The sequence below is a fragment of the Rhinolophus sinicus genome, linkage group LG10 (assembly GCF_036562045.2).
Source record: "Rhinolophus sinicus isolate RSC01 linkage group LG10, ASM3656204v1, whole genome shotgun sequence".
In the NCBI taxonomy this organism is placed as follows: Eukaryota; Metazoa; Chordata; class Mammalia; order Chiroptera; family Rhinolophidae; genus Rhinolophus; species Rhinolophus sinicus.
Genome location: NC_133759.1, coordinates 5,003,283 through 5,021,089, shown reverse-complemented (window position 1 = coordinate 5,021,089; position 17,807 = coordinate 5,003,283). Strand labels below are relative to the sequence as shown.

Genomic DNA, 17,807 nt, shown 5'->3' with positions numbered 1-17,807 from the left:
AATTCCTTTTGGGGCTAGGGTCGCAAGGGAGGCGACGCAGTTGAGTACTCTAGTAGGGACTGGGTAGGGAGAGGCTGGGCTGTTCCAGGCCCTCTCTTCCCCGACTGCACCCCGTGCCGCCGCCCCCTGGGGAGCAAATCTACCTCCCCGTCTCCTTCATAATCGGCTCAGCCTGGTCCCACTGACCTACTCCCCCCACAGCTGAGTCTCTTGGCACCTGGGGGTGTGGGGGTGGGGAGGGGAATCCAATCTCCCTTCCCCTCCATCTGGCCTGCAGGACAAAGGGCAGGGGGACCATCTGGTCCCGCCAGGGTGGGGGCGGGGCCCACAGTGGCCGTCCCAAGCGTGGGGGAGGGGCGGCGCTCTGGAGACAGCAAGAGCCTGTGGGGTCTAATTGCATCACTTTATTTCACCGACCTCCACTCTGCTCCCCACCCCCCAAACCTCAGAGCAGGAAACAAGCTTAGCTGAGAAAACCCAGGCCTAATAACTTGGGGAGGTGTGGAGCATTCAGAACGAGGAGGAAAAGCAGGGAAATCTGAGGGTCAAAGGGGTAATACTCTCTTTTTGGGGGGCAATTCTAATCTGGGGTCAGCTGCAACCTGTGGGTGAATGGAGTTCAGCATAGGCCATATCCTAAGCTTGGCAGAGGATCTCCTGCAAGGGCTGGCCCATGGGGTCCCCACCTTTCCAGACAGTGGGGTGCTGCATGGTTGGGAGGTCACGCATGCCTGTGCAAGTGCTTGTGTGGCAGCACAAGTAGCATGTGTATCTGTATATGCAATGCAAAGCTGCACCTGAGCATGCATGGCAGTCAGAGGTGCATGTACCTATGTTATTGGGTCATATTTGGGAACATATGTAAACATGCATGTGGGCATGTAGGTATCTGTGACCTGAGAGGCGGGGTAGGGGCTGTAGAGCAGCCAAAGGAGGAGGTGGGATGTAGGAGGGGGAGGCTGGGCAGAACAGAGGAAGGAGTACAGCCTAGCAGGACAGCCTTATAGCAGAAGCTCATCTAACGGGTTACCCTCCATCAGATCACGTCCCTTCATTCCTGAGTTGTTTTCTCTTGATTTCACCTCCTCAGTCTCACTGCAAGAAAAAGAGTAAAAGAAAAAGACAGATAGACCCCCAAAGACAAGAACCCAGATAGACAGACACACCTGTTGCATGAGCATGCTAAGCAGGAACCCATGGAGAGAGAGCGTCAGGCAGCCAAGCAGCCCACCCCCTCAGCAGGGCTGCGCCTTATGCTAGCCCCTGCAGGAAGTCCAGCAGCCCAGTATGCCACGCCTCAGGTTTGTCAAGGTAACAAGGGTGCCCCGCCCCCTCTATGACCAACACCCGGTGGTTGGGCAGCTGCTTCAGGTGCTCAAAGCTGGTCTGACCCATGGGGTCCTGGTCTCCATATACAATAAGAGCCGAGGTCTAGAAAAAGGAGAGGGAGACAGAGTCAATAGGACCAGCCACACCAGCCCCAGCCTCCTAGAGATCAGCTCCAGCCCTCCCCATCACTTCCGTCTTTCCCTGGGAATACTCCAAATGAGGGGGAGAGATAAGCTGGCCCAGTGGGGTAGAGGGAGCCAGTTCCGAGGGCCGGGGGCATGGATTTCTGTCTGTCCTAGCACACCGTTTAGCACAGGGTTTGGCACAGTAATATGCTAAGAAAACCAAAAAGGCAGTGTTGAGTGGTTCAGCTCCTCCCAGAAGCCACCCTTTGGCTACCTGGCCCCCACATGAGGAAAGGCCCTGGGAGGGCCCCCCCCCTTGCTCCTGGCAGGGGCTTCTCAGCCTCGCACACAGTGATACCTTCACACTAGCATAGTCGGCAGCATTGATCTTGTCAGTGCAGATGGGGGCCACTGGCACATAGCCCCGGAGCTGGGAGCCAGGCGCCGTGAGGAAGGGCAGGGAGTACATGCCACTCAGCGACGGGCTGATCACAACTGGGGGGCCCAGCTCCAAGGCATCCACCACAGCTGCTAAGAAGCTGCTGGGGACCAGCTCCCCGACAGGGGCAGGGGCTGCTGCTTCCTTGGAGCGCCCCAGACCTGCAGGGATTCAGGTGTGGGAGAGACAAGACAAGGGTGATGAGTGGGAACATGGGGGAGAAAGGGTCCTTTCCTCTAGGAAGCCCTCCTAGGTCATTCTCTGTGCCACGGTCCTGCAACAAGCAGTACGTCCGAGTTTATTCCTACAACAGCCTAGATTCTGTCATATCTGTGGCAAGCATAAGGCACTTCCCTCATATCTATGCCCATCTCCCCCAGCAGTGCAGCGCCCTGGAGAGAATCAGGCTCTGAAGTCAAACACAGCTGAGTCCAAGTCCCAATTCTCCATCTACCACCCACGTGACCTTGGAAAATCTCCGCAGCCCTCTAGCCTGCTCAGTTTCCCCATCTCTTAAAGGGAGATAACAAAAGTATCTGCCATTTAAGACTGTTGTGAAAATTAAGTGAGTTAACTACTTAACAGGCACCTCTGGCAGGGCTAGCAGGGTGAGTGCCTGGGGACAGTAGCTGAGGGGGCTGGCTCTGCACACGTACCTCCCCTCCAATTAGTAGGTCCCTATCTTCCCCTAGAAAGATTAGCTTAAGACATTATCCTTGAAGCTCAGGCCAACTCACTGCCAAAACCAATCCCATCAGGGCCTGGAGGCCCGCCCTTGGGCACTGAAATCATTATAGCTATGGCCAGTGAGGGCAGCAGGTCAGCCATGCCACGCCTTCCACACTTGACACCAGGGGCTGGGACCTGCCAGTTCCAGTCATGGTGGACAGCTTGGGGCTGCCCCTGCCTCCCTCCAGCTTAGGACTTTCTATCTGGGATCATGACTAGGGGCTTAGCCACCCACCAGACCCTGCCCTGCCCCCAAAGGTGCCAAGAAACTCAGTCTCACTCCTCAGGGCTTCTAATAGAGCCTATGGTATGGCTCTGTCAAAATATTTTCCTTCCAATTGGCAGAGCACCAATTATTTATTGTGTGTCAGTCACTGATCACATACCCATATGGATAATCTCATTGCGTTCTCACTAGAGCTAAACCTCAAAAGGAGTGTGGTTGTCTCCCATCACAGATGAGACAGAAGCTCAGAGACCTGAGTCACTGCTCCTGGCAACACAGCCAGAAACAACATCTGGGTTGAGACCAGAGAAGCTGAGGTCCTTGCAGTGTGCACTGCTCCCTGTGGAGCTCAGGGCCCCGCCTGGCTAGGTCCTTCCAGTTCCCCAGCCCCCAGCCATGGGTCCCCAGTGAATCCCCAACCACCTTTGTCCAGAAGCCTGCCCCAGAAGTACCTGGCAGGTCAATGGCCACAGCCCGGTAGCCAGCCTGGGCCAGCCTGTGCAGCGTGCCCAGATTCTGCCAGGTCTCAGAGGAGAAGCGGATGCCATGCAACAGAAGAACAGAGAAGCGGGCGGCCAGCCCACTGCCCGGCCGAACCTCCCGGAAGAAGAGGCTCTGGCCCTGCACCTGGATGGTGCCCTCCTGCTGCTCCACGCCTGCCATACTGCCGCTGTGCTGGTGCAGTGCCTGCGGTTCAGATCAGGCTGGTGACCCACAGAACAGCCTGCCCAGGTGGAGCAGAAAGGCTGCCAGGGAGAGCACGGGGGTCCCTGGGGAGCAGCAAGGAGGCCTCCAGGAGGCTCCCAGAACTGTAGGAACATGCTCTGGGGGTGAGGAAAAGGTAGGTGTTATTTCTGCCTCTGACGCTCACTTAATTGTATGGCCTTGGGCTTCAGTTTTCTCATCTGAAATATGGGATAATAAAGACCACGCCAAGAATTAGTGAGCTAAAATTAAGAAAAGAATTGTCCCTGGAAAGAACTCAATACATGGGCCTCCCATTACGATTATTGTTCTTACTGTTATCCTTTTCTACAAATGTGGGTAATACTTAGCTCATAGGTGGTTGGTAGGATTAAATGAAGCCACGTGTGTAAAACACTCCGAGCGGGTCTAGCACTTAGTACTAAGCAAGTAAGTGCTCAGTCAATAGTAAGTAGCTATCTTGCTTATCAACCTCGTCCTCTTCAAAGGCACTGGTACAGGGCGGGAGGCTGGCACCGCAGGTGGGGGTCATGGTTGGAGTAAAACACCCTGAAAAGAGGAAACTGGAGTGCTGAGCTGGAAAAGGCTTTGGAGTTCCCGCCCGCAAAGGACGCGGAGTGCTCAGCGCGCTGACGCCGCGGTCAGGGGCACCGTCACCGGCGCCGCCTCTCTGAGGACTTCGGTTCCGGCTCGCTGGGCTCGGTAGGGGCAAACCCAAGGAAAGGGACCCAAGGAAACGAGATCGCAAGTGGAGAAACTTGGGGTTGGTGGAGGTTCTCACTGGAGAGAGGAAGAGAGGGTCGGGGGTGCAGGGCAAGTACCTGGGGAGTTGCGTGGGCCCGAGCAGATAGGAGGCTGGCGAGTGCTGGCGGCGAATGGGGACTGGGGCGGGGAAACTGGGAAGGGGCTGGGGCGGGGAAGCAGGGAGGTGGCCCGGCCCTGTGCGGGGGCCGGGCCGTGCTCTGGGGCGCCCTCTTGTGGCCACAAACTGCCGCAGGGCCGGTCAGTGCTGTTCTCACAGCGGCCTCAGTTTCCTCAAGCCCCTTGGCACCACGTGCCCCAAGCACCAGACTGGGTGCAGCCCCGAGGCCCTCGGCGACCTGCCTACATGCATATGGCGTGGCTTGAGAAGTTGCTTTGGGGTCGCATCCCTGCTGCTCTCTCCTCCCATCTTTCCTCATCCCCAGCCTGGACTGCCAGGGCCCAGAGTTGTGTGCCAGGCATGCAGTTGAGGCCAGACAGGTTTGAATGCGAGGTTCTGCCAATGTCCAGCCAGGTAGCCTTGATCATTTTCCCAACGCCTCGGAGCCTCTTTCCTTGCCTGTAGAATGGCTGTGACATTGCCTACCTCGCAGGGTGCCAGTAAAAGAGTGAATTCTGCGCGCTCCCGGCAGCTTCTCCGTGCTGGGCCAGGTGGCACGCAGTGCCTGAGTCTGAGGGGCAAAGCAGACGTCGGTCGCACCTCACCAACCAGGAAAGGTGTCATAGAGACGTGAAGGAGCCCAGGGGCCACCACAACTCTGACCGAGTGAACGTGTGTGAGGTCAGGGAAGTCGTTGGGCCGAGACCTGGAGCTGCTGCCTAACAATAATATCTGGCACACAACGAGACCTCGCTGCTAGACACTGTGCCAAGGCTTGACCGATCCTTAAGTGCTTAAGACAACCCTTATCCTTCACCCCACTTTACAGATGAGAAAGACGGCGCGAAGGTGGAGATGCTCCAGTGGGAAGAAGCTGGGTGGCTCTCCCCTGGCTCTCAGGCCGAAAACTATGCTAAAAACCTGAACGGGGAGACCAGGCCTGCGGACTTTGGGGCATCGCCCCCAGCCCCCCACCCCTACTCCCATCAAGGCTACTAGGCTTGCGGACTGCGCAAGCGCGCCCCCGGTGGCCGCGCTCTCGGCCTCCTAGTGCCCGCCGGCGCCTGCAGAGCCGCGGAGGCAGCGCCATGGTCGCTGCACTGTTTGGCTGTTGGTTCCGCGTGGGCGGGGCCCGCTCCGCGGTGGCAGGCCCGGTCATCTCGGTCCGCCCGGTGAGTGTCCCCGGGGAATGAGGTCTGCAGGGTGCCCGGGGGCTGGCCATCCTTGCTCCGCCCCTTGCCCCGGCGTCCTGGGGCAGAGTCTTGCAGGAGGGGCAGGCGCTGGGCAGCGAGTGTGCGTGAGTTCGTGTGCTGTGTGTGCACGCGTGCGTTTTCCTGCGTGTGTTCTTGGGCATCTGGGTGTACGTGTGTGTCCGTGTGGTGTGTGTCAGTGTTCCTTGTGCCTATGTTGGATGGTGTATTGGTCTGTACGCCCGCTTTTTGTCTGTATATACTATCTACTGTGTGTATTTCTGTGTGCTTGTGATTTTGAGGGTACCACCTGTGTGTATTTCTAAGGGTCTGTGTGTGTCCGTCTGTCGGCCTGTGCATGTGTGTTTCTTGTGTGCGTGTGTAGTTTTAGGGCTGTGGGTATGACGGTGCTTGAAATTTGGGTCTGCATATGATTTTGAAAGTGTGTGTGTCTATACGTCTGTCTTCCTGATTTTGAGGGTATGTATTTCAAAGCATCGATTGCACACAGGCCAGTGCATGTTCAAAGAAGCTGCGTGTACGTGTAGGGAATAGCTAATGCAAAACAAAAGTGGGTGGGGGCAAGACTCTAAGTTTGTGTACATGCGTGTACACCTGTGTCATTGTCTATGTGTATGCCAAGGACCTAACGCGGGTACGTCTCCAGCCCCCGGCCCCCCGTATCTGTAGCTAGACCAGGTTGCTCACTACCGCGGGTTAAGGTTTAGTGCGCCAGCTGCTGCCTGGGTTGCCAAGGCAACGGCCGATGTCCTGCCCCTCCCTTCCGGGAGAGGCGTCCCTGCGCGCCAGGCCCACCACAAGGAGACGTCCAGCGCGGATGCTCCGCCTGATGGGAGTCTAGGCTAACGCCGCGTTGGAGGCGTGCATCCTAAGCTGTTCCGGGTCAGAAGGAAGAATGGAGAGCGCTCTTCCTCCGCTCAGCTCCTGGGTCTCCACCGGATCCGGTAGCCTGGGGGTGGGAGTTCGGGAAACATCCCCAAAGAGGTGGGTGGAGCTGGAGACGGGTCCCCAGTTCCTAGATCAGGCCAATGCCCAGCTGGCACTCAATAAAGATGTCTTTACTAGAATGTGGGAACAAGCAGGCATGCTCTTCCTAGCTTCCCAAAATGATGACAGGACTACACAGATTGGAGTCCACTGTATTGTTGAAATCTCACAGGAGGGTTGGGAGGGCAGCCTCAGGGTTATCCTTCTGCCCATTTTACTGACAAACTGAAGACTCACAGCCAGGACGTGGCAGAGCAGAATCTCAAAGCCGGGGCTGACTGCTCTGTCTGGGTCCGGGTCCAGAGGTCTGTCCTCTGGCCTGGCAAAGGCCCCAGACTGGAGGAGTCCATGAGCAGGTCACTTGGCATGAAGCTGGCGGGTGGCATTCATCTCTCCAGCCTCCATGCTGCCCTTTCCATTTCTAAGGGTACCATACTCCCTGGTCCCACACCCCCTCATGCCTCAGCTTTTCCTCCTTCACAGATTCCCCACAAGCCCTCCTCCCACTTACTATCAGCTGGGGTGGAGCATTAAATATTCCCATGAGTTGTAAAACACATTCTGATTTTAGCATTGTTATAGGCAATGTGATAAAAAGAACCATTTCCAAACATGCCCTCTACAGGATGTCTTTTTACACACAGTCTCGCCTTTGACAGCACTCACCACTCTGTCCACCAGCAAGGCTCCAGTTCTTCCGCCACTTCCCAGCACCATGCTTTCTTCCTTGGCAAACCGAGTGTGGCCCAGTGGTTAGGAACCCAGCCCTGGGTTGAAATCCCAGTTCCCCTCCTTGCTTATTGCACTTCGGGCCAGAGAATTTAGCTCTCTGAGCCTCAGTTCCCTCATCTGTGAGAGACCTATAATCATATCTGCTCCCCAATGTTGCTGTGTGAATTCATGAGCCCTTCTATGTGAAGGACCACGCTCAGGGCCTGGCTGTCAAAGCACCCGATGAACGGAAGTAGTATTAGCTGGCACGATGATGATACTGTCACTGAGCATGCTGTGTGCCAGGGGACATCTCAGATGCTCCTTCTCACGCTGCGGGGTAACTGAGCCCTGCCCTGGCATGTGGAGTAGTTGCGTGTGAACCCTCAGACCCTTGCCCAGAGCAGGGGAAAGGACAAGAGCTGAGTTTTTCCCCTGCTGGGGGCTTCTGGGTGGGCTTTGGGGATAGGGTCCAGGGGGCCTCGTGGAGGCTCAGCCCCAGCCTCTTCTTCCTCTCCTCTCCTCCTCCAGACTGTGGTACAGACCTCCATGAGCCGGTCCCAGGTAGCCCTGCTGGGCCTGGGCCTGCTGCTCATGCTGCTACTGTATGTGGGGCTGCCAGGCCTCCCTGAGCAGACCTCCTGGCTCTGGGGAGACCCCAATGTCACAATCCTGGCTGGTCTGACCCCTGGCAACTCCCCCATCTTTTACCGCGAGGTGCTCCCCCTACACCGGGCACGCAGGTGGGTGCTGACCCGAGGGTGTGGTGGGAGGACTAGGCCCAGGGGGAGTCCCTATGTGGGACCCCAGCTCAACTAAGGGTGCTCAGGGCCTGGGAGGGTAGGGGTTAAGCCTAGGAAGAAAGTGGGCTGCTGCCAGACCCTGAGGACCCACACTGCCATGTGCCCACAGGGTGGAGGTGGTGCTGCTCCATGGAAGGGCCTTTAACTCCCACACATGGGAGCAGCTGGGCACACTGCAGCTGCTGGCACAGAGGGGCTACCGGGCCGTGGCCCTTGACCTCCCAGGTGAGAACCCCCACCCCTGGGTCTGGGGAGGAAGCCTGCAGCAGGTACAAGGGGGCAGTTTCCCAGAAGCGGGAATTGGAGGGGTAGGAAAACCCTAAGATGTGACTGGGGGGCATCTGGATCCCAGTGTCTGAACAAACAGTGGCAGGTCGCAACACAAGATGGCAACACAGAAAGGTCTGTGTCTTTATTTTCTACCTTGTAAACAACAGTGTGGATTGTTGCACGTCACAGAACAAATGGAAACGTGACTCACTTCTCTGTGACTGCTTGGGGAGATTCACTATATTTTATGACAAACTCGGGAGCTTTTTTTCAGCTGTACAAATGATTTATGCTGCCACTCTTGTCATTAAAAATTCAAGTAAGAGTGACGCTCTCAGAGCCCCATGACACATTTCTCTCCCTCTCACCATTCTAAGCAGTTTGGGGGTCCCAGACCCTTTTGGGGCATTTCCATACATAGAGATGCATAGAGACAATATGCACGATTGTGTGGTAGGGCTTGTAAACATCACTGGTGTCCTGCCTGCTTAGCAAATCTGTCTGCAACTTGGTTTTCTCCGCATATACCATGTCTCGTGGATCATACCAGTCGCTATGACCCTCACTATATGACATCAGAGGGATGGACAGGTTCTATCTGGCAAGTCCTCCACTGGTGAATATGGAGGTTGATGTAGTTTGCAGTGGTAGTTGAAATGCTCAAGTATTGAAGCCAAAGCATCTTTGGACATGCTTCTTTGAGTGTGTGGGCAATAATTCCCGTAGGGTAGCTACCAAGGACAATTGATAGGTCAAGGACAGACATCTTTTAAATTTTGACAAATATTACCTTACCCTTCATCCCCCCCAAAAAAACCCTGCTATGTGGCCTTATCCTCCCGTCAGTCACATATGAAAGTACCCATTTCCCCACATTCTCTCCAACACTGCATATTACCAGTCTTTTTCACTTGTGCTGATATGATGAATGAAAGTTGTTTTTCTAGCAGGCCTATCATATTACAAAAAACAGCTTCTGGGATGTTTGGGGCAGCATGTGCCATGTGCCACCACTCCCCATCGCTTTCCCCCACTGTGGTGGGCAGAAGTCCCTTCCCAGCCTCCCTCAGCTGGTGCCTCCTGCTGCTCCCAGGTTTTGGGAACTCAGCACCTTCGAAAGAGGCAAGCACAGAGGCAGGGCGGGCGGAGCTGCTGGAGCGTGTGCTGCGGGACCTGCAGGTGCAGAATGCCGTGTTGGTGAGCCCCTCGCTGAGCGGCCACTATGCCCTGCCCTTCCTGATGCGAGGCCACCACCAGCTGCACGGATTTGTGCCCATCGCACCTGCCTCCACCCAGAACTACACCCGGGAACAATTCTGGGCTGTGAAGGTACTGGGAGAAGGGTCTCCAAAGGCCCTGGCTTCCTATCATGGCTCAAGTCACCGGGGCGGGGGGGGGGTAAGGACTCAGGTCTCACTTGGAGGACATATGGACCCATCCTTGATCTGGATGGAAGAGATGGGTTTGGGGAAGAATTCCTAAGGAGGTGGCTTGAGGGCCAGTCCCCATCAGGCCCCAAGATCACAGCCCCTTGCCTTGCCCTGCAGACCCCAACTCTCATCCTGTATGGGGAACTGGACCGCGTCCTGGCTCGGGAGTCACTGAAGCAGCTCCGCCACCTGCCCAACCACTCCGTGGTGAAGCTGCAGGACGCAGGCCATGCCTGCTACCTCCACAAGCCGAAAGACTTCCACCTTGTCCTCCTTGCCTTCCTTGACCACCTGCCTTGAGCTTACCCACTGCCCAGGCCCCAGGCCTGTCCTGAGCTTGGAGGGTCTGGACCAGTCCCCCACCACGGAGGCAGCCCCTGGGATGAGAGGCCAGAGGCCACAGGGCCAGGCCCAGTCAGGACCTCTCGTTTCATCTCACAGGCGCAATAAATAAAAGTATTTTTGTCGTGCCCGGGAAGTGACAGGTCCTGTTTCCTGGTGTTGCTGCAGGTGGGGCGGGAGTGGGAGGGAGTGCTTCAGCAGCCTGGGAAGGCTAAGAACATGGGCTACTTTATGAAGTGGGCTGACTGCCCTCGCCACTCTGTGACTTAGTTTCCTCATCTGTAACATGGGCATGATGGTAACACCTAGCTCAGGAGGTGGCTTGAGGATTGGATGAGTCTGGGTAAGTGAAGCTCTTGGCCACACAGTGCTCCTGTGTGTGTGTGTGGGGGGGGTGTTACTACTGCTGCATGACCACTGCGATTGGTGGGAAATCCAGGGCCTGGCAGCGGAGCTGAGAGAGTCAGGAATACAGGCCAAAGGGAGCAGGATGTATAGAGGTGGGGGTGGGGAATGTGGTTTAACAATTAACGTGGTACTGCTGGTGAACCACAATTCTGCTTGCCCCTGGGTATGTGTGGGTCAGCAGCCCAGATTTAAACCCCAGGAGGGTTGGGGTGTATCCCTCCCCTCCCCTCCCTGCCCACCTCTGGGCCCTGAGGTTAAAGTCTTCAACCCTGCATTCCCAAGCTGACTCAGTTCCTGGAGCAGAGGGCAAAACTGGCTGAGAGTGCAAAGGGCAACCCAGCACACAAGTGAGCAGCTATAACTGTGTGCAGTGTGTGGGTGGCCAGGGGGATACCTGTGTCTTTATCCACCGTCTCCGGTGGCTGCAGAAGACCTAGGGAGTCTGGCACAGGGTCTGTCAAGAGTGTGCTACCTGTACGCTTCTGTGTAGTTTCCCCACCTCTTACACTGTCAATACAGCATCATGGTTACATCCTCACTGACATCCTGTCACACTGATGCTGTCACACCCAACCACCACACACACTGCCATACCCACTAACACACAATGTTAGATTTGCCCACACAGCAGCTCGTTCACACGATCACACCGCAGTCACACATGCATCTGTCTGTCCGTCCATTTATCCTTCATTCTTGGCACGGTGTCCGGGTGTCTGCTCTGTGCTCTGGCAGGGGCAGAATCCTGCGGGTACATGAACCAGCCTCCTGGAGCTTACAGAGTGGGAGGCAGATATTAACCAATAACCTCTCCACCCAGGGGACCGAGGAAGTCAGGGAAGCCCTCCCTAGGAGCTGAGACATGAAAAGGGGAGAAGTAGGCCCCTCGCGGGAGGGGTAGGGGGAGCAGGCAAAGGCAAGCTCCCGCAGGACTTTGCGCGCTGTAATCTGAGAGCGAGGGCCCGCCCTCCTCTCTTTCGGCCCAATCCGGAGGCTACAGGAGGTGGAGACCTCTGGGGGCGGGGCCATCCGGAACTCGCTGCCCTGGGCCCTGGGGGGCGTGTCCTGTTGGGCGGGACGGGGCCTGTGGGGGCGGGGCCAGCCAGGAGCTCGCCTTCCGCCGCTGGGAGGAGCTGGCGGCTGAAGCAGCGGCCCCCGGGATCTGGAATCCGGACCTCGGATTACCAGGCGGAGGCTGGAACCACGGTGGGCGGAGACGCCCACACTCGCAGTCTTCGGTCCCGCCCCCGATCCCGGTCCAGCCACGTGGTGGGCGGGGACTGGTTGTGAGCCTTCGACCTCGCAGGACCCTGAGTTCCGGCCACAGTCCCAGCTGGGCGCTGACAGGGGATCGCCGGCCCAAGACCTGCAGAGAGCGAGGTGTGGGGCCCTGGAGAAGGGTAGGGGGGTCTGGGGCTCCCTGGCAAGAAATCTGAACAACTGGGGAGAAATTTTTTTGAGGAGGGCGGGGGAGTCAATGTCTGGTTTCAAACCTAGTTCAGCTACTCTCTAGCTCTCCCCGAAACTCTGAGCCTCAGCTTTCTCCTCTGTGTAGTGGGCATTCAGAGGAACAAACTTCGTGGGGCCCTTTGGGGTTAAATAAGGAAATGTGTTGAAAGTGGCCAGCACAGCCCCTGAAAACAGAATGGGGGCTCCGAACGAAACAAGGTGTCCTTCTGGGCAGGGGCTGTGTACAAATGGAGTCCCCTGGGCTCCAGCGGCTGGGAGGAGTAGGTAGCCACTCTCTCTGCCCCCAGCTAACCAAGCGCAGCGCCATGGCCAGCCAGGGTCGCGAGGGTGAGCACCCATCCGTGACACTATTCCGTCAGTACCTGCGCATCCGGACCGTCCATCCCAAGCCCGACTACGGTGAGAAGGCGGCGGTCCCAGGGCCTGTGGGGTGGGCACAATGCTTTAAACCAGCCTCCACCTCCTGTCACCCATCTGAGCCCCACTCTAATGCCCCAAATGGCGCCTCAACTCCTCTAAACATCCCCTAGGTCAACACACTGCTCTGCAGTCTCTCCAGACTGTGCAGGAACCTCTTCTGTAGAGGCTGTGCTCCAAAAGTTATTCCTGGTGGCTAGTAAAGGAACAACTTCACCATACTGCCCAGGGCTTGGGTGGGGAAGACTGGGGCAGCCACGTGGAAGAAGAGGCCTCCAGAAGCCTAGGGGGGCTGAACAAAGGCCCTAGCCCTTAAAGAATAAAACTTGGTGGCTGGGAATTGTGTACACGGGTCCAAATTCCTGCTGTGATTTTCCAGCTGGGAGATGTTGGGTGACTCTCATGTCCCTGCACCATAGTTTCCCCACCTTTAAGGAAGATAACAATAACACCAGCTTCTAACCCTGAACTTCCCACTTGGCCTTCCACAAAGGGTCACTGGCCAAAAATATCTTCTCCCTTGGGGACAGAAATGCAGGTGTCTCTGAGGAATGTGGAATTGTGTTGAGGAGGCAGCAGCCCATTTCTGGGTCTGTTCCCCTCTCTGGATGTACCCCCAAGCTCTTCCTGGCCAGGGGGAGGCCTGGGTAGGCAGAAGCAGCCTCAAGACTCTGTGTCCCCAGGGGCTGCCGTGGCCTTCCTAGAGGAGAGAGCCCGCCAGCTGGGCCTGGGCTGTCAGAAAGTGGAGGTGAGCCTGGGGCCCTGCGTGGGGAGGGGCGGGGAGGGGGCCTGGGACACCTGCTCACACTGCACTGACCACCCCGCCTCCTGGCCCTCTCTAGGTGGCACCTGGCCTTGTGGTGACTGTGCTGACCTGGCCAGGCACCAACCCCAAACTCTCCTCCCTTGTGCTCAACTCCCACACGGATGTGGTACCTGTCTTCAAGGTGTGTGTGTGTGTGTGTGGGGTGATGCAAGGGACAAAGATGAGGCAGAACCTGACCAACCCCGGGGAGCCTCCCAAGGCAGGTCCTGGCGCTGACTCTCTACCTCATTCAGCATCACTCCACTCAAGCAGCCTTTGTTCAGCAACATTTTCAAGCCCAGGGTGGAGGGGGGAGGCAGAGATGAGGGATGGCAATCTGCTGTCCTCCTCAGCCCCCTTCTGATCCCTCACCACTCCCTCTGTGACCCCCACCCTACAGTGGGCTCCTGGGGCAGGGCCACTGTTGAGCACAGTGGATTAATGACTGAGGGTTCCTCTTCCCACCCTTGCCCCCAGGAACACTGGAGTCATGACCCCTTTGAGGCCTTCAAGGATGCTGAGGGCTACATCTATGCCAGGGGCGCCCAGGACATGAAGTGTGTCAGCATCCAGTGAGTGTCCTGCATTCCCAGTCCCCCACAGTTCTGGCCCATTGGAACCACCCAATGGGCCTGGGCTGTGATTGGAGAACCTCAAGGCCGAGGGACCTCAAGATGTCCCCCTTACATTGTGCAGGCATTACTGCTGTGACCATTGCATGGACAGGGAGGTTGAGGGACAGGGACTTTCCTGAGTCCCCTGCCAGACTGTCACAGAGCAGGGCCCAGGGCCTATGGCTCCAGTCTGCCCACCTGAGCATCTGGTGGCTCCCTCAGCACCTGGCTTACACCCTCTCACTGCCCTTCAGGTACCTGGAGGCTGTGAGGAGGCTAAAGGCTGAAGGCCGCCATTTCCCCAGAACCATCCACATGACCTTTGTACCAGGTAGGAGTGGCTCGGGGAGGGGCCCTTTAGGGAGGGGGCGGCTGTGTTGGGGAATGGCTCCCTCATCTCACATCCCTGATGCTTCTACAGATGAGGAGATTGGGGGTCACCAAGGCATGGAGCTGTTTGTACAGAGGCCTGAGTTCCAGGCCCTGAGGGCTGGCTTCGCCCTGGATGAGGGTGAGCAGGGGGGCAGGTCACTGAGTGGCCAGCAGGGCAGGCTGCTAGTGGGGGCGGGACCACTCCACCCTCTGAACCCCCTTTCCTCCCTCCTTAGGCCTGGCCAACCCCACTGACGCCTTCACTGTCTTTTACAGTGAGCGGAGCCCCTGGTGTGAGTATGGGCTTGGAGGGAGGGGGGCACTATTCAGGTGGCGGCCAGAAGAGGCAGGGGCCCAAGTAGGCCTGGAACCCTGGGTCTCTGCCTCCCAGCCCCTTCCTTCCTGGGCTTCTCCTTCCTGAGCTTCTGAGGGCAGGCCCTCATTTGGGGCAGATATCAGCCCTATACTGTACCTTCTCCCTGCCAGGAGAGCTTGAAATGAGGGGCAAACACGTGCCCGCCCCAGGGCTGAGTGATTTCCCAGCACTTCCCATGCTGACGGCACCCCTTCCCCTTGCATCTCCCAGGGGTTCGGGTCACAAGCACTGGACAGCCTGGCCACGGCTCACAATTCATCAAGGACACAGCCGCAGAGAAGCTGGTGGGTGGCACACTGGACTGGTGGGTGGCAGTTGGGAATTCCCAAGGCTCTATCCTGGGGCCATTCTCACACCTAACCTTACACTCTCCTAGCACAAGGTTGTGAGCTCGATCCTGGCTTTCCGGGAGAAGGAGAGGCAGAGGTGAGGCAGCCTGGGAGAGGGGTGGGTGCAGGAGGGTGTCAGAGGAGGGAAGCCGAGCCTCTTTTATCTGTGGTTCCCTCTTGCTGCCCCTGCCCATGGCCCCCACTGCAGGCTGCAGTCAAACCCCCACTTGAAACAGGGGGCTGTGACCTCCGTGAACCTGACTAAGCTAGAGGGCGGCGTGGCCTATAACGTGGTACCTGCCAGCATGAGCGCCAGCTTTGACTTCCGTGTGGCACCGGATGTGGACCTGAAGGTGCCATCTCCACCTGGGTTTGGAGGAGGGAGCCTGGGTCTCAATCCTGTCCTAGAGGCTCAGGGAGAGCCTGACAGATCATCTCATGTCCCCTCTCATAGGCTTTTGAGGAACAGCTGTGGAGCTGGTGCCAGGCAGCTGGCGAGGGGGTTACCTTCGAGTTTGTTCAGGTACCAACTGGGACCTGTGATGGGGGAGCTGTGGGAGCTGGGGAGACTGGGCTGGCAGAGTGTCACTGGAGGAGTGTGTGCCTGGTGTGCCTGCACACATCTGTGCATTGCTTTAGCTCTGAGACACGTTCTTGTGGAGGGCACTGTTGGCTGCTGGGAAATAGTGCAGGCAGGAAACTTCTACACGGTTCCTGCCCTCTTAGTCCTTACAGTATGAAGCGGGGAATAGACAGGAACCAAATATTTATGTCATATTACTTCTATGTAAGTATGCACACATATGGTCCAGAAGGGGTGGGACCTCATACTCGGAGACCTGTAATTGGACCAGCCTGAGGTCTGGAAGAGCCATCTTGGGGAAGGGCACTTGGCTAGGATCTGAAGGATGGACAGGAAGTAAGTAACTGGAGGCCAGGGGAAAGTCCCAGACCTGTGGCCTTTGAGGAACTGGCAGAAGGCCTGTGGCTGGACTGGCCAGCTGGCTATCTGGGTAGGTGGGTGGGGGTGGGGATGTGCCCTGTGCCAGGGCAAGATGCCTAGATCCTGTCCTGATCCTGCCATCCTTCCCCTCCCCGCAGAAGTGGACGAAGCCCCGAGTGACATCTATTGATGACTCAGACCCCTGGTGGGCAGCATTTAGCGGCGTCTGCAAGGACATGTGAGCACCACGTCCTGCCCTCCTCTCCCCCTTCCGGCTCTCTTTACCTTCTTTCCGCCTTCCTTTGCCCTCTCCTCTCTCTGTCCCCCATTTACCAGGTTCTTCCCTCTGTAGGAACCTCACTCTGGAGCCTGAGATCTTCCCCGCTGCCACTGACAGCCGCTATCTCCGCGCGGTGAGCTGCGTGCAGTAGGGTGGGCAGTGGGATGGTCCTGGCCGCTGGCTGCTCCCCTGACAGCTCCTCCTTGTGCCTGCAGGTGGGGGTCCCGGCTCTGGGCTTCTCCCCCATGAACCGCACACCAGTGCTGCTGCACGACCATGACGAGCGGCTGCATGAGGCTGTGTTCCTCCGTGGGGTCGACATATACACACAGCTGCTGCCTGCCCTGGCCAGCGTGCCCGCCCTGCCCAGTGACAGCTGAGCCACGCGCTCCCAGCCTCTACCCCGGAACTTCCACCATGACCAGTGCCAAGGACCCCTCCTCCCCCCGCCTAACAATAAAGTCTGTGTGGACAGGGGACTTCATGGCACATGGATTCCCATTTCTTTGGGGACATGCTGTTACCATCCCATTTCACAGATGAGGACAGAGCCTGGCTCTGGGCACTTTGCCACCACTCCATGCTGCTGTGTCCTTCCCCACAGCACACCCGTCCTGTACCAACCACCTAGCCACATCTGTGTCCAGCAACGAGGGGCCATAGTTACTGTTCTCAGTGGCCACCACATCTATATGTGACTTGTGATGTCAGGTACACCATTCGCATTGAAGGGGACACCGAGACAAAGATCCCAGGGAGTTACTCCTGGCTTTCTGGGAGCACCCTCAGGATCCAGAGACAGGACCAGACCTGGTGGCCAGCAGGGCCCCTGCCAGATGTGGGGCAGGCAGAGGGACAGCTGGCAAGGTATGACTGCTAGCATTTGTCAAACCCTCCAGTAGACAGGAAGGGGGTGTGGCCTCTGCTCTGGTCACAGAGGGGAAGGAGCCCCGGCCAACCTGGGCGGTTCATCTTAGGGTCCTCAGCACCCTGGGCAGGGATCATGGGTGAGTGTGTACAGAGGGGCCCACAAGTTGGGCTTCAGTCTGTCAGTCTTGCTAGGGCCCCGGGCAGTGCTGAGTCGGCTGTGACCCAGAGACCTGATCTAGCCCTGTTCTGACCTTCCTGAGCACAGAGCACAGTTGACAAGGACTGGCTTTTGAAGCTCGTTGTGGCCAGAAGGGAAGCCCAGAGCCTGGTTCTGGGGCCTGCAGGCTTAGTCCAAACAGGAATAATGGCCCCTGCTCATGGAGTTCTGACAAGGAGCCAGGACCTCCGCCAGCTTCATTCACCTTGCTTGAGCCCGCACGGCAGCCCTTTGATGTAGTTTTCACTGCGCCCCACTTTAGAAGTTCTGCTAGAATTGCTCGCCCAAGACCACACAGCTTAGAGGTAATGGAGTCAAGATTTAAGACTCAAGAACTGGGGAACTGCTTCCTACCCACGAGGGAACGGCTTCCTAACACGAGGGAGGCTCCATGTGGAAGCTGGAGGCTGAGGGCAGCAAGCTGGCTGTGACCTTAAGGCAGCCTAGTTGAAGCCCCTGACCTGGGGTCTCCTGAGATTGGGGTCTGGCTTCCCCTTTCAGACTGGAACAAGGTGACTTGGGAAAGGAGCGTCTTCC

General features: G+C 57.3%; 3 protein-coding genes across 6 annotated transcripts; 2 read left to right on the top strand and 1 right to left on the bottom strand.

Annotated features, from left to right (window-relative positions):
- Positions 1-389: 389 nt before the first annotated feature.
- Positions 390-4,452, bottom strand: ABHD14B (abhydrolase domain containing 14B). Its single transcript, XM_019753274.2, has 4 exons — positions 4,375-4,452; positions 3,301-3,535; positions 1,813-2,054; positions 390-1,431 (listed from the first exon to the last, which is right to left on the bottom strand). The coding sequence occupies exons 2-4, from the start codon at positions 3,509-3,511 to the stop codon at positions 1,252-1,254; spliced, it is 633 nt and encodes a 210-aa protein (XP_019608833.1). The 5' UTR covers positions 3,512-3,535; positions 4,375-4,452; the 3' UTR covers positions 390-1,251.
- ABHD14A (abhydrolase domain containing 14A) lies at positions 4,141-10,305 on the top strand. Of its 3 annotated transcripts, none has more exons than XM_019753273.2 (6): positions 4,141-4,255; positions 5,245-5,587; positions 7,856-8,067; positions 8,237-8,352; positions 9,491-9,726; positions 9,945-10,305. In XM_019753273.2, the coding sequence occupies exons 2-6, from the start codon at positions 5,504-5,506 to the stop codon at positions 10,125-10,127; spliced, it is 831 nt and encodes a 276-aa protein (XP_019608832.1). In that variant the 5' UTR covers positions 4,141-4,255; positions 5,245-5,503; the 3' UTR covers positions 10,128-10,305. The 3 variants fall into 3 exon arrangements, with proteins under 3 accessions (XP_019608832.1, XP_074168342.1, XP_019608830.1); XM_074312241.1 differs by lacking the exon at positions 4,141-4,255 and adding an exon at positions 4,272-4,366; XM_019753271.2 differs by lacking the exons at positions 4,141-4,255; positions 5,245-5,587 and adding an exon at positions 5,595-5,712.
- Positions 10,306-11,692: 1,387 nt separating this feature from the next.
- ACY1 (aminoacylase 1) lies at positions 11,693-16,667 on the top strand. 2 transcript variants are annotated; one of them, XM_019753270.2, is made up of 15 exons: positions 11,693-11,957; positions 12,335-12,446; positions 13,148-13,212; positions 13,307-13,411; positions 13,747-13,841; positions 14,138-14,214; positions 14,305-14,394; positions 14,492-14,548; positions 14,842-14,915; positions 15,008-15,057; positions 15,169-15,313; positions 15,415-15,483; positions 16,062-16,141; positions 16,256-16,316; positions 16,399-16,667. In XM_019753270.2, the coding sequence occupies exons 2-15, from the start codon at positions 12,353-12,355 to the stop codon at positions 16,561-16,563; spliced, it is 1,227 nt and encodes a 408-aa protein (XP_019608829.1). In that variant the 5' UTR covers positions 11,693-11,957; positions 12,335-12,352; the 3' UTR covers positions 16,564-16,667. The 2 variants fall into 2 exon arrangements, with proteins under 2 accessions (XP_019608829.1, XP_074168337.1); XM_074312236.1 differs by having other exon boundaries at positions 11,699-11,977.
- The last annotated feature ends 1,140 nt before the right edge of the window (positions 16,668-17,807 follow it).